This window comes from Branchiostoma belcheri, unplaced genomic scaffold, assembly GCF_001625305.1.
Source record: "Branchiostoma belcheri isolate BF01 breed outbred unplaced genomic scaffold, Haploidv18h27 scaffold80, whole genome shotgun sequence".
NCBI lineage: Eukaryota > Metazoa > Chordata > Leptocardii > Amphioxiformes > Branchiostomatidae > Branchiostoma > Branchiostoma belcheri.
The window spans coordinates 205,879-218,997 of NW_017804465.1; the positions used below are offsets into that span (position 1 = coordinate 205,879).

At 41.5% G+C, this 13,119-nt stretch overlaps 1 protein-coding gene across 2 annotated transcripts in view; it reads right to left on the minus strand.

The window, feature by feature from the left end:
* Positions 1–3,796: 3,796 nt before the first annotated feature.
* LOC109486485 (protocadherin-17-like) overlaps positions 3,797–13,119 on the minus strand; it is a 44,169-nt gene continuing 34,846 nt past the window's right edge. Inside the window, exons 3-4 of one of the 2 annotated variants that reach the window (XM_019790314.1) lie at positions 5,916–6,015; positions 4,956–5,235 (exon numbers count right to left, since the gene is read on the minus strand). In XM_019790314.1, the coding sequence (XP_019645873.1) occupies positions 5,064–5,235; positions 5,916–6,015 (272 nt within the window). In that variant the 3' untranslated portion in view covers positions 4,956–5,063. Of the gene's footprint in view, positions 5,236–5,915; positions 6,016–13,119 lie in introns of both variants that reach the window. The other variant, XM_019790313.1, reaches the window with a different exon arrangement.

The window sequence follows — 13,119 nt, forward strand, 5'->3', positions numbered from 1 at the left end:
ATGGTTGATGCATTGGTCAAACAGAAAGATTGGCCTCAATAGATCATACATCATATTCAATATCACCTTATTACGGAGAGCTTGCGCTGCCTGATACTGCCAGCCTTGGTAAAAGGGACGGAGCGTTTATCATCTGCAGCACTCAATTGGCAGTCGTTACCAACCACTTGTTGGAGACAGCTATAAAGGCCACACCAAGTTGATTTGTGGTTCTCAGATTCAAAGCTGCGTTATGTAACATGTTTGCACACAAAATTGATAGAGTTTAATTGAAAATCTTTTTATGTGATCGTCATTTACTTCCACTTTCCGGCATATTTGTGCAATTATCTCACATTACTGACATTTATGGTTGGTGCTAAAACAGCCCCAACGAGGCAAACTCATAATGTTGTACCATCAGAAAATACCAGCCTGTACTGTAAATATGGCTGACAGCTCTGTTTTCATCTTTTAAATACACTTGTAGGACATGATATTTTGGTACCTCCACTCCCTGATTGACACTATACAATGGGGGGGGGGTTACATTTGTGTTCTTTGTAAATGAAATGGCCAGAAAATTGACTTTTTGTATGGTCTTAATGTTACATATTATTGATGCAGCTTTAAAAGGAATAATGCTGAACAGGAACATCAAGAACATGGATACAGTCAGAGCAGAAATTCTGTACTTTGTTTCACACAGTTTCAGGGAATGAGCATACCATACTAACCATAGTCTTCAGTTGGCAGTAGTTGGTACTAACCACCTGTTGAAGCCAGCAGAGGCCACAAAAATTTGACTTGTGTTTCTCAGATTTACAAGGAATAATGCTGAAGTGAAACAGACAACAGGGTTTGAGGAGAAGTCTGAAGTATGGTTCACACAGTTTTAGTAGTCATCTTAAGTCTAACATTGGCAGTGGTTGGTACCAACCACCTGTTGGAGCCAGCTGATATCAAATAAAGCTCTATTTTGTTTTGTCGTTTTCATCTCTCCATATCAAACTTTATGCATCTTCTTTGCTTAGTAGGTCGTGTTTTTACATTCTCACATCAAGTTTGAGGTCTCAAAAGATTTTTGACTGTGCTGCCATTCTAGCTGCTTCCATAGCCTGGATGCAGTCATGTTTAGTGTTCTGGGGCTCTGATAATCGCTCCCTCATACAATTTTGTAGGAAGAAAGTATGGAAGCCCCAGCAGACTGTATAGAATGGCACCCAAGCTACTGTTCTGTTTACAATGCAGTCACTAAATCCCTTTTCCTCATTTTGGCAAGTTAGGAGTGGCCAACTGTACTCCTTTAGCTGACCAACTCCCCTGGCAAGTTACGTCTATTTGGCCAATTTCTACTCCTTCCAGCTGCTTCTAAAGCCTGATAGAGGCTAAACTCTGAGCCAAACTACCCATGATTCAGTGACTTCTGTTTGTCCTTTGAGAACCAACCAAGCAAATAATCAACTGTCTCAAGTGTCCTTAAGTTTATTAACTGTTAGATTAGCCTGTTAAACTGCAGCAACTTTGAATGCTTTCCTTATCCTGTTAAAATTGGATTGTTTTTCCTTTGAACTTAGGGAAAGTTTGTGCCCGTTTTGTCACAGTAGAAATTATTACTTTTTATTTTGACTGATGAAAATACAAGTCAAACTTACTTTTAGATGTTTCTTTTAGCAGTTTGTGAGGTAATGTTGTTGATAATGGAAGAAATTGGCAGGGTTCTCTTGAATTGAAATGGCTGATTGCGCTCTACATTAAAGGTCATGCAGCACAGGCCCTCAATAATCAAAGGGTAATTGTCAATTTAAAACTCTGTTTTATCGACTAGAAAATTAGCTGTTGATTTCCGTCAAACAAGTACTGTAGCGGAAATGTTTTCAACAGTTGCTGAGAGATAATGATGGCTGGAGGAGGCTTCTTGTGGCAAAGGTCATGACATTCAGGCCCACTTCCCATGACAGGAGCCTTCCTTTGTTGTCTTTACGACTTGAGACAGCGCTGACCCACCGTGGCTACCGGTCAACCCAGAAGCCTAGTGTGCGCCTGTGGCTTTCACAAGTTTATGGAACATTGCAGGTGGTGTCATCAGTAACTCAAGATCCTTTCCAAACCTCAAACTTTCCTATACATGTACATGCTCCACTTTGCTTTGCTTTGCTGAATTTTTTTTACTAGTCATCAATGGAAATTCAGTTCTTTAGTATGTAACAGTATCATGTACTGTTGGTAACAAGGGTTTCGTGATACCAAGTAGGCATAAAATTGGAAAGACCCTTCTCTAGTTTGAAGGACAAAAGCAATAGCCAAAAAAGACGAGAGGAATTCCTTGACTAAAACAGACCATGTTAACAGGTTTTACCTGCCACTTATCATTCCATTCCTTGGGTTCTTTCCAAGATGGAGCAGTTTGACCTTTGTCAGAGGTCACTGAGTTTGAAACCACAAAATTGAACTGACAGAAGTGCTCAAAGTGGCTCTAATTTCTTTTTCTAATTGCTGGTCTTGCCAAAATATATCAACAATCTGTTCCAACTGTTTGGTGTAGTGTACCTATTTGCCATATATGTATAAGCCAGGAAACTGGTTTTTGATGCATTGAAAAAAAAACATATTTTACTCCCAGTTATGTTTTTAATCCTATATTCCATGAATGTCCACACCAATTCAATTTTAGATTTTTAAAAATCATGCTTATCTGGAAAAACATGATAGCAAAGCCTGAGGATCAGGTTGTTGCCTTCAATAGCAACTCAATTTTATGGAAGGAGTACAGTCTGCTTTTACAGATTACAGTACATTTCTAAGGAAATACATACTATTAGGCAAAAATTGAAAATACTGCAAAGTACTAGTATATGGTTTGCCCACCCCAGAGGCCCCACACTGTTCCAATCCAACAGCTCTGCAAACAGTTTTAACTCAATACCATCTACAGGCTTGAGAAAAGAAGATTACGTTTTCCCCTTTGACAGGATTTTGCTTCTGCCAGATTAAGGTAATCAGATTTGTTAAGAATAACATCCCCCTGGAAGAAAGGTATGGCGCCCTGCTAAACTCACCCTCCAAGCAGATGTAAGGAGGATCTTGATTATTTTTAGCATTTTATTTCTGTTTTTGCAACATTGGTACTCTTTTCTTTTAAGAGGAAGGGAGCATTTAGAAAATTAGATACTAATAATTTTATGATAACACAAAAATATAGTAATGGAACAAAACCATTCTAGTCTAAATGGGGAAGGGTCAGTTAGTTCTCCATTCATCGCCTCTTTTCCTTGCACTGAGCAAACATTTCAATAAGAAACACTTGAAGAGAGTACCAATGTTGCAAAAACAGGTGTAAAACAATCAGCCGTATCCTTACATCTGCTTAGAGATTATAAGCTAAACTCGCCGACCAGAAAATCTAACCACCTTGAGGGCCCTGGGAAAAGGAAAATATTGATAATTCAGTGAGACGGAGAGAAAGGAGTTGGAAGTGAAGTATGTACAACTTTTATTAACATAACAAAGACAAGACGGCATGAGGCAGGCTTGAGTGCGTATGGAATGAGAGGAATTGATGTAACGGTGCTCGTCTTTTAGCATAACAAAAGTCGCTTAACCCTGTCACAACAAACCTCCATTGTCCCTTGCTCTACAGTCGAGCTGGCTTTCTTCCTGCATCCTCTATTTCATAGCTCACATAAAAATTCTGCACGACACAAATAAGGCCACACCAATTAATTTGTCGGTTCTCAGATCTTAAGAAAAGTATGCTCACCTGGAATGACATAGATTAGTTTAAAAAAACTTAAGATTTATGTATCTTGTTGATACCTTGGTGCACTGTTTTATAGAGTGAATACTGTCATATTCAAGATTTTCTCCCCTGTGTTACTGTATGATATCCACTTTTTTCACCATGAATTGTCCAAGAACCAAGGAAATAAAATTGGTGTGGCCTTAATTTAATTCTTCAACAGACAGTGTTTGTAAGACGAATATCATGCTATAAACAAGGCGTCAAATTTATCCACAATTTCATATCATTCAAATTCAATGACGACATTTAAGCTTTCATCACAAAAAAATAGAGTGGATTCAAGTACTAATTTGCAACCTAGTAGGCGTAGTGCGTCACAAAAATAGTGTGCCTGTACAATTTTCAGTTTATCCGACATATCAAATCTGATCTTTTAACATCTTTCTTTCACAGTATTCTTTAAATATTATTCATAATTTTATTAACAATGAGCCTTGACTTGCAGCGGAACCCTTGTGGGATGTAAGTATTCGTGTGGTGAACAGCAGATTGAAGAGAGGCAATGCTTTGGTCCAACAATACAAAGCAAACATTACAATAAACTCTGCACATCATATATTACATTTCCACTGCTTTGAGCACTTAGTGCCTCTTCAATGTTCACAAGTAACAGCGATTCTTTTGAAAGTCCGGCAGATGTAGGTATATGTAATGCTGACCAGCGATTTTGATGATTTTCATCCCCGTGGCATTGAGGTGAGAGCTTTTCCAAGTGGCGGCCCATTAAAACTTTCTTTTATACATTTCACATAGGCCCAGTAAGACCAGTCTCTGTTATGTGTACATGTGCAAGGGCTATAGCGTGCTCGTAGGACTTTGCCGTACAGCGTCCAAAATATCCACCACGTCCCGACCATGGTACAAGCTCGGTTCGTGGCTGTCCTCGGAACTTGTAGTGCTCAGTCGACTGTTCATGGTACTCCTGATGGTACCGTGTGGATCAAACGTGCTCAAGCACAGCGGCTTCTTGCTCATCCTCGGCCCCTCGTGGCCTGTAAATCTTGGGTCGTCGTAGTAAGGAACGTATTTTATGTTTTCCTCGGGATTCCCCTGCGCGTCCAGGTTTTTGTGACTCGGGGAAGTGTACGCATGGCCCGAAGGTGATGGCCTCTGGTCCGAGAAAGTCACGTGGTGGTTCTTCCTGCTGTTGTTTTCTCGCGGTTGGTTCGCGATGTGGTTCATCATCTCGTTGTGCAGGTCCTTGACACGACCCAGGATTTTCAGGTTGTCGGGGCTGTGGAGTTTGTGGTTGGGGGACAAGGTTTTGGCGTGGGGTTTGGCGTTACTCGGGTGAGTAGGGGAAGAACGGCTGTTTCCAGTGGTGCTGGTGTTGGGGATGTGGTTGTTGGGTGGAACTGGCATCCAGCATCGATCGGAATGTCCAAGGATGCGACACTCCGAGGTGCATCGGGACAGGACGGTAGTAGGGGGCGGCGGCGGCGGCAGGTCTGGTTCTGTGACACAAAAGAAAGAAACAACATGTCAGAAAATTATGGTCAGATCGTAGCAACGTTTTGGACCACACCAGTAGAACTGCATAGTTCTTAGAGGGAGACTAAACAAGGCCTTGGTGACCCAAAACAGAATGTATGCATGTACTTCCTAAGTCACAAAACATGGGCCTAAAACTTCCAAACATTCCAATCCAGTGTTTGTCTTCAATTGTTTCCTTCTTTTTCTAACAATCTTTCTTCTATTCCAGAAAACCATGTAGTAAACTGGTGTAGCCTTGACACAGTATATAGTCACCACAAAATAAAATTGTACTTCTCTTGCAGCAGCATTTGTTGTGTTATGCATGAAATTGAAGACTACCTACTGGTGTCACAAAGGTGTATGAACTGAAAAAAAATCATAAAAGTTAAGAGGTGTAGTTAGTCCCAGAACTGTTGTCTTTCTACCAAGTCAGACTATTAAAAAAGGAAACTGTGCTATCACCATTATTGTTTGAGTCTTTAAAATTGTGGTTTAGGGTGTTTAATCTGAGAGAGTTATGGTTGAAGTTATTTCTTTTACATGTATTGTGGATCACCATTTAAGATAAGTGGAGGATGGGTAAAGTTTCTGAAACAAAAACAAAAAGGATGTGGTTATTTTGGGGGAGGAGGGGTAAAATCATCAGGATGTCTCATGCCTTGGGGGAGAGGAGGTGTCGAAGTTTGAACTGAGATTTCCGAAGTGTTGTCGCCCCTTCAGAGGTTGCACCACAACGCATCGCCCTGGCCACCTTCTGCCTGTATATGTGGGAACATGTCGGAGGCCTTCATTATAGACTGATGTAGACATAAGGGAATATGCCTGTCATTTTAAACAAACGCATGTACCGCCACAGAAAAAGGTGGTTCTGGGACGATAAGTATTGCAAAGTACATTTCAAGTCAGCGAGTTCAGAAGAGATTGAAGGCGACTTTGTCAAACTCTTTGTAACAGTGTTACGAAAACCTATGAGGATTTGATGCATATTATATACAGATCATACAAAATGTACGCAGCTGTCTCAAGAGCTCCAAAATGGCAAAATTTTCATCATTATCGTTGTAGTCATCTTAGCGCTTGCATGTAAGTGGTTCTGATGACATGCTTCCAAAGCTGTCCAAGCCTATGATTAAGGGCTAGTGCTGTTAGTTTGGAACTAAGAGGTTTTGGCCATTGCAAACCGAACATATATACTCCTACTACTGTATGGTTAAGCTGTCACACAGGCTATCATTACAGGCTGGCCTATGGTCATGAGGAACTGGTAGGTTTTTGACAGGTCACCCAGTGGCATATTACCTACTCTTATGGATAAGTTTGGTGGGTTCTTGAATAGAGGAGCAACAAAGGGAAAGGGATTTGCAAGTTTGGGACTAGTAGGTTTAATGGCCATCACATCACAATACTCCTTTTAATATTCTAAGGTGTTGTGGGTTCTTGTAAGGTGCTAGAAGTTGTTGGTTTCCTTAAAGATACATCCGAACAGCTCGACATCCTCTCCAAAGGACAGTAACCCCTACCCAGTAGGGTGCAGCTCGGGATCAGACCACTGACAGGTGGGCCGAGATTTGAACCCCCAACCATTTGATCCAGAAGCGGAGGTTACTCAGTGCACGCTACATTGAGGGCTTTGTTAACCGCAGCTGCATCTGTCCCTACTCATCCCATCGCTATTATCACCCCTGGACATCTCAAAATTGGTACGACCCTGGGCAGTGAGGGATGCGACGCACAATGGCTCAGCGTCCTCATGTATTTTCATGAGGCCCCGAGGTTGGAGAGGGGGACCAGACGTACCAATTTTCCCGGCTGGGAGCGAGCGAAACCGGTCCTCAAAAATTCTCCACACACCTCGGACTTGTTTTGTTAACGCGATAATTAAGCTGTTTGTTGTAGAAAACATTGAAGTAGAACATTTGGTGGGGAGACAAAAGATAAGAAAGGGCCAAGCTGTTTTACCGGATGCACACCTGTCCGTGTGATAAGGTTTGGCGCGACGCCGCTCGAGTTAAGGTGCCCATTACTGCTTACTCAACCCCACAACCTGATGAGCTTCTAAAGACCCTGGAATTTAAGAGACAGATGTCTTCCATTGATGGGGATAAAATTAAAGGGTAGCACTCCGCCTGGTGATGTGTTCGGACCCCATTACCAGACCCTCCCTGATAGGGAGACGAGAATGAGCAAGACATCATACCTGCCGTTCTATTACAGTTCAGCCAAGCAAAACAAGTAACGAGGCAGTAATAACAGTGGAATTGAGGGGCAGAGGCACACACTGTGTGTTGGCAATATTTCTCCAACATGTATAAAGTGGTCTCAGCTATGTCATATAAGAAAAATATATCTCTTTGTTACTGATATTTTAGTACAATGCTTTAAGATTGGACCAATTTCGGTTGTCGATTGGCAGCTCTGAAACATCATTTTTCAAGCGTGACTCCATCTTGTGTCCTATTCATGAACTCAATCAGAAAGAGAGAGACATGTAACTAAGATAGATGAGTTGCTCTAGACTGAGCCAATAACGCTACACTTCCTGTTCTGAATAAAGATTTTCAAGGCCAGATGGCCTGTGATTCAAAATTAGGGATTATGCTTGTCATTTCAAAGAAATAACTCCACAGTAAAAGCGATTGTAGAACAAGAATTATTGCAAAATACATTTCAAGTCAGCGAGTTAAGAAGAAATTGAAGGTGGCTCTGTCGAACTCTATTTCTCTCCGTAACGGTGTTACGGAAACCAATAAGTATTTGATGTGACTATTATACAGATCATACACAGCTGTCTCAAGGGCTCTGAAATGGCGAAATTTTCGTCATTATCGTCGTCTTTGGCAAATATGCCGCAGATGAAATTGGTTTTGCAGCATAATTATATTAGGCAGCACCAATTTGATTTGTTGGTCCTCGGATTTAAAAAAAAGGAATCATTGCTAAATTGGAAAATCATAATGAAATCTGAGGGAAAGTCTGTTCCTTAATTTGTGCACACATTTTCAGGGAGTAGATAAAGCCAGATGCAAGTTTTCCCCCCAGCCCTGTTTTCACGAGGTCCTCTTACTAAAATTGTACATAAAAATGTCCGACAGAGAACCGACAAATAAAATTCCCGTGGCCTTATATTACCCCCAGCCGAATAGGCCAACTTTATGTGCTTCTGCTCTGTCTACATTTTTATGGGCCATTCTATCTCATTTTGTGCATGAGTCAGTTTCAGGCACAAGGAATCCCGCGCAGGTGGCCAGTTAGGTTTAAACTGACATTTCCGTTCCTTTTTGATACACTATAAAGTTTTAACTCGGGCTCTCGTATGACAGAAGCTGCCTCTAAATCAATGCATATGGGATAACTCATCGAGACAGGCATTATTTTAAAACTAAGTGTAATAGTTTTTTTAAGCATTGCCTGAGGAGATGACAGTAACAGTAATCACATTTCAATTATAGCTATAATGCACTGTTTGCTCAACAGTCCTGATTTGTTACAAAGCAATATAACGTTAAATTGACAAGTTAAGATGAAAATCGATAATTCACAAAAGTCAAACCTCTTCAAAATGTATTTTTTAATGTACCCCTGCCTACTGTTCTAAATTACCATACTCTTTATTGTCTAATTCTTGTTGCAATATCTTTATGGTGATGTCTTAATTTTCCATGTATAGTTCTTTCAGGCTTATCTTCTTTCCCATTCTCGCGCCAGTTTTAAGTAGATAGTGTAATGGGGTCTCGGGAGAATGTCGTCCATGAAATCAGGTTCGTGTGGACTAATACATAAAATGTAATGCTTCCCACCGATTCAGTAACTGCCCGTATCCTGAGAGAGCTTTATCAATGAGGAGGCTCATATCATGCCTACAATTTCGGCCATGCCAATTCAATTTCTTATGTTACATAAAATAAATCAAGAAACTGGACAAATTCTCTGAAGACCTTTCAGATAGCATCTTCCAACAGTGACTTTTCTTGGTTGTTCTCAGAAAATGTTGTCAGCTGTATGATCAACATGAAGACAGAGTCTAAAAGGTAGTCTGTACCTTGGTACACAAAGTTTTAAAGAGAATTTGGCCAGAATAAATTTTCCTTCCAACCTTTTATCTCGTTCTTATGATTTGCTGAATTTCTACTTCAAAACGTCCAACAACAAAGACCATTAGATTGGTGAGCCTTTGAATTAAGAAGTCTAATCTGATGTGTTTATTTCTGGTACACTTGTAAAAAGGTTTGACGAGCTGGCTGAGTTTCTTTCATTTTGTTTTATCTCTACTAAAGCATCTCATTGCCTTGCTGCAGTCTGATGTGACGTACTGTATCACAGCTTGCAAAGGAACAGGAGCCTAATCTTTCTTTAGTGATTTCCTAGATTAGGTCGGAATCAGTTTCTGTTTTCTTCTTCTAACATCTGCACTGTTTCCCTGTCTTGGTACATCTATACCTCTAAAGAACAGTAATTCAATGTTGTTGAAGAAAGGAATGAGCAGAAACTAATTAGTCGTTATCAATTTCCTTCAAAATATGGAAGCTGGTTGGCCTAAGCCACGAATGCATGTCCCGGTATCTATACAATGATAAAGTCACAATTCCCAAGATTTCCTGACAAAAATGTCTCTTGCCATCTCATTTTTGACTTATGACCTGCTCCCCACCAAATTTGCAGTCTTGAACATGGGCACTGTAAATCAGTTGTAGGAAGGGCACCATTTCACGAGGTAGTGATTCCCTTTACGATATCTTTAAACTAGCAAGAACCCGCCTTTATTCCTCTCATCAGGCAGACTCCAGATACATTTAAAAGTAAATGTCACATCTGCATTCTGTACAGGAACAAGGACTGCGCGGCGAATCCCTGATGATTCCCTCGAGCAACCGAGAAGATGCTTAAAGTGTGATTTATACCCGTCTTTTGTCAGTGGGGCTTCATCTTATTATACACCTGTCTGCCTGGCTATCTTGGAGATCCTCCAAGACTATGAATCGAAGAATACCTCGTTATATTTCATAATTGAATATGAAAGTGAAGTGAGGACTCTTCTACAATTCACTGCAAAACACATAAAATATACGACATACTTTACTTTAAGGTGCACAACCTTATATCTCTCTTTGCCAATGTTTTGACATGAAATTTAAAATCCTGCTGCATGGGAATGGGGAGGATCTATTGAGTGTGCTACAATCAGTCCACAAATGGTAAGAAAACAGCAACCATTCCTGTACTGCAGCAATCACACCACAAATACATGTACCTCCTTTTATTCTACTGCAAACTAAAACCACAGCAAAAGTTAATGAATTACACAGCGGCAAGGAGAGTCAACGTACAGTTCCGCCATGCTGGCCCTGCATAAGCAAAAATCGACCCTTCAAATCCATCCACTTCATGTTTTTGTATTGCCACACCCCGAGCCCTTGACACCCGGTCAAGTGCAGAGACTCGGTGAATGACTTCATGATGCTGTAATGCTCCTGTAATAGATGTACCTGCGCTCCCAAGTGTGAATGCCCCTCAGCCTGGCCTTGAAAAGGCTGGTAAACCGGCATTGCTTACAGTGGAGTGCCCCAAAAGACAAAATTTGTCACTGCAACGATATTCTTGGAAATGACCCTTTTTGCACTCTGCCATCAGAGCCCCATCTACACACTACACATCATCAGATCTAAGTTGCCTTGTAGAAAACTTCAAGAGTGAGCTTTTTTATTTCAGGTGATTTGGTTTCTTTTCTATTCACTATCATACTGCTGCAGCATAAGATCCCATCTACACCTACACCTACACATCATCAGAGCCAAATGGCTCTGTGAAAGATGGGATTTGTACACACACAGTCTGCCACTTGCAAGAGTGGGCTTTTTCCTCTTTAGGTAATTTGTTTTCCATAGTCCCCCCCCTCGAGATGAGGATGGGACAAGGTGAAGGTGATTCGGTTTCTTTCTTTTTCACTCTGCTGTATGTAAGATAGCCTTGAAGACTAACCCACTCTCAGAAATACAGGAAAGAAGGTATTAAGAGACTGGCATAATGATGATGAAAGCTACCTAACTAGCCTAAGGCTACTACAAAAAGCTGTCTGAGACTCCAATTCCTCTGTAACTACGACAGAAAAAAGTACAGTCAAAACTGCACATTAGTAGACCACCTAGGAGACCAATAAAATCTGGTCTATGTGGACAGCCATGAACAGGATTCTTAATTGCTCGTGTCGACAGGGAAAATTATCAAAGGGCCCACCAGAAAGTGGTCACATCAGCCGAGTGGTCCTTAAATAGAGGTGGCCACTTGTACAAGTTTTTTTCATTCCAGTTTTTCTTCAACACTTGCTATTCCTTACTAGAATGTGATCCCCCAACTGAATGCCTCTCGCCACCATCCCGCTACAATCAACATTCCCCGCTTGTCTCTTATTCCTCACGCCCGTCTAAGCTTTGACGGCAAGGCGAGTAATCCCGGGGCACGAGTTGGCTTTGCAATCCGCTTTGCTTGGGAGAAAAATCAGCCGATAAGAAATGGTAGCATAATTCCCGGTTTATTGTGTGTTCGGGCCTTATGTGGTGTGCTTTGCTAATAAGGCGGGCTGGATAAGCTGACTCATTGATCTTTCTCCGTCCACAAATGAGTCCGAAGCTTGCCCGGCCCAAGACACAAGCCTCTGGCTACCTATAGCGACGGATCAGTCTTCATTTGGAAATGGTGGAATTCCATTTTGCCATCGATAATAGCACACTTCTTGCATCGGCCAATTTGTCTTCATGTGCGCTTCACTGGGCAGCATTGGGGAGGGTCTCAAATCTTAGATGTACTCCTAGAAGGGTTCAGTTTGCGAAGACATTAATGGAGAAGATGTTGTCGAGCTAAAGATCGTTTGTAATCATCTTGCAGGAAGTGTGAAAATTTTTGTCAACTCTGATATCTTTTAAGACCTGGTAGTAAAACGTTTGACTTATAACAATAAAGAGAATGGAAGTCTGCAATTCACCAGGCAGAAAGATGCTCAGGTTCTTTCAGTTGGTGGTATTGATTTTGCCATATAAGCTGTGATAAGCTGGGAAGAAATGCAGCGACAATCACCGATGAAATGGCAGCTTCGAAAGAAAAGTGTTTTCAACCGACGGGCAGTTTGGCTTAGAAAAAACACTTCTGATGCTCTAATGGCCGCAGTTCGGCGAGCTAGCGCTACTCTAAGGATTAATGCGATCTGAAAGGCAGAATGATTTTATTGCAGCATTTACATGTAGCATCATTAAGATGCCCGGCTCGACGTGCGATGTAATCTTTTTTCGCGGAAATTGAAACTTACGGGTTGAGCCCTCTAATGCAAGAATCGTCCCATCTCCTCCTCCGTGGAATCTAAATTGCAGATTCCTCGTCCCCTACTACTGCAGATGAGGGGATGTATTTACATATTGTCGTGAGAATCGATGCTCGCTGATTTATGATACATCAATAAGAAATCCCTCTGATGCCTACTGCTTACTGATGCTGCCTTTTATCTATTCATTGCCTTCAGCTTGGAGAACTGCAGCACTTTGATGAAGGCACCGAGTAGTCCCCTCGAGCCGGCCCGGGAAACAAAGGATCGATCGGCGTCCCAGTTCCTAACATTTTTCTTCGCTTCGATCCTGATGAAGAATGCATGTAGTGTTGCGCTAAGGCACAAGCCGTTACCTCAGTGTTATCAGTTGGCGCGCCATGGATGCACCTCCTCCCATACCTGCTGAATCCTCAAGATAACCATTAAGTTTCCGTGCAGCACCCTAAGAAACGAATTATGAGGAAGCAAAATGCATCTTCGCCCTCTCCATACAAATGTGCCGTATCATATAGTCATTAAGGATGGGGGTGCATGGCAAGTGTTTTTTGAT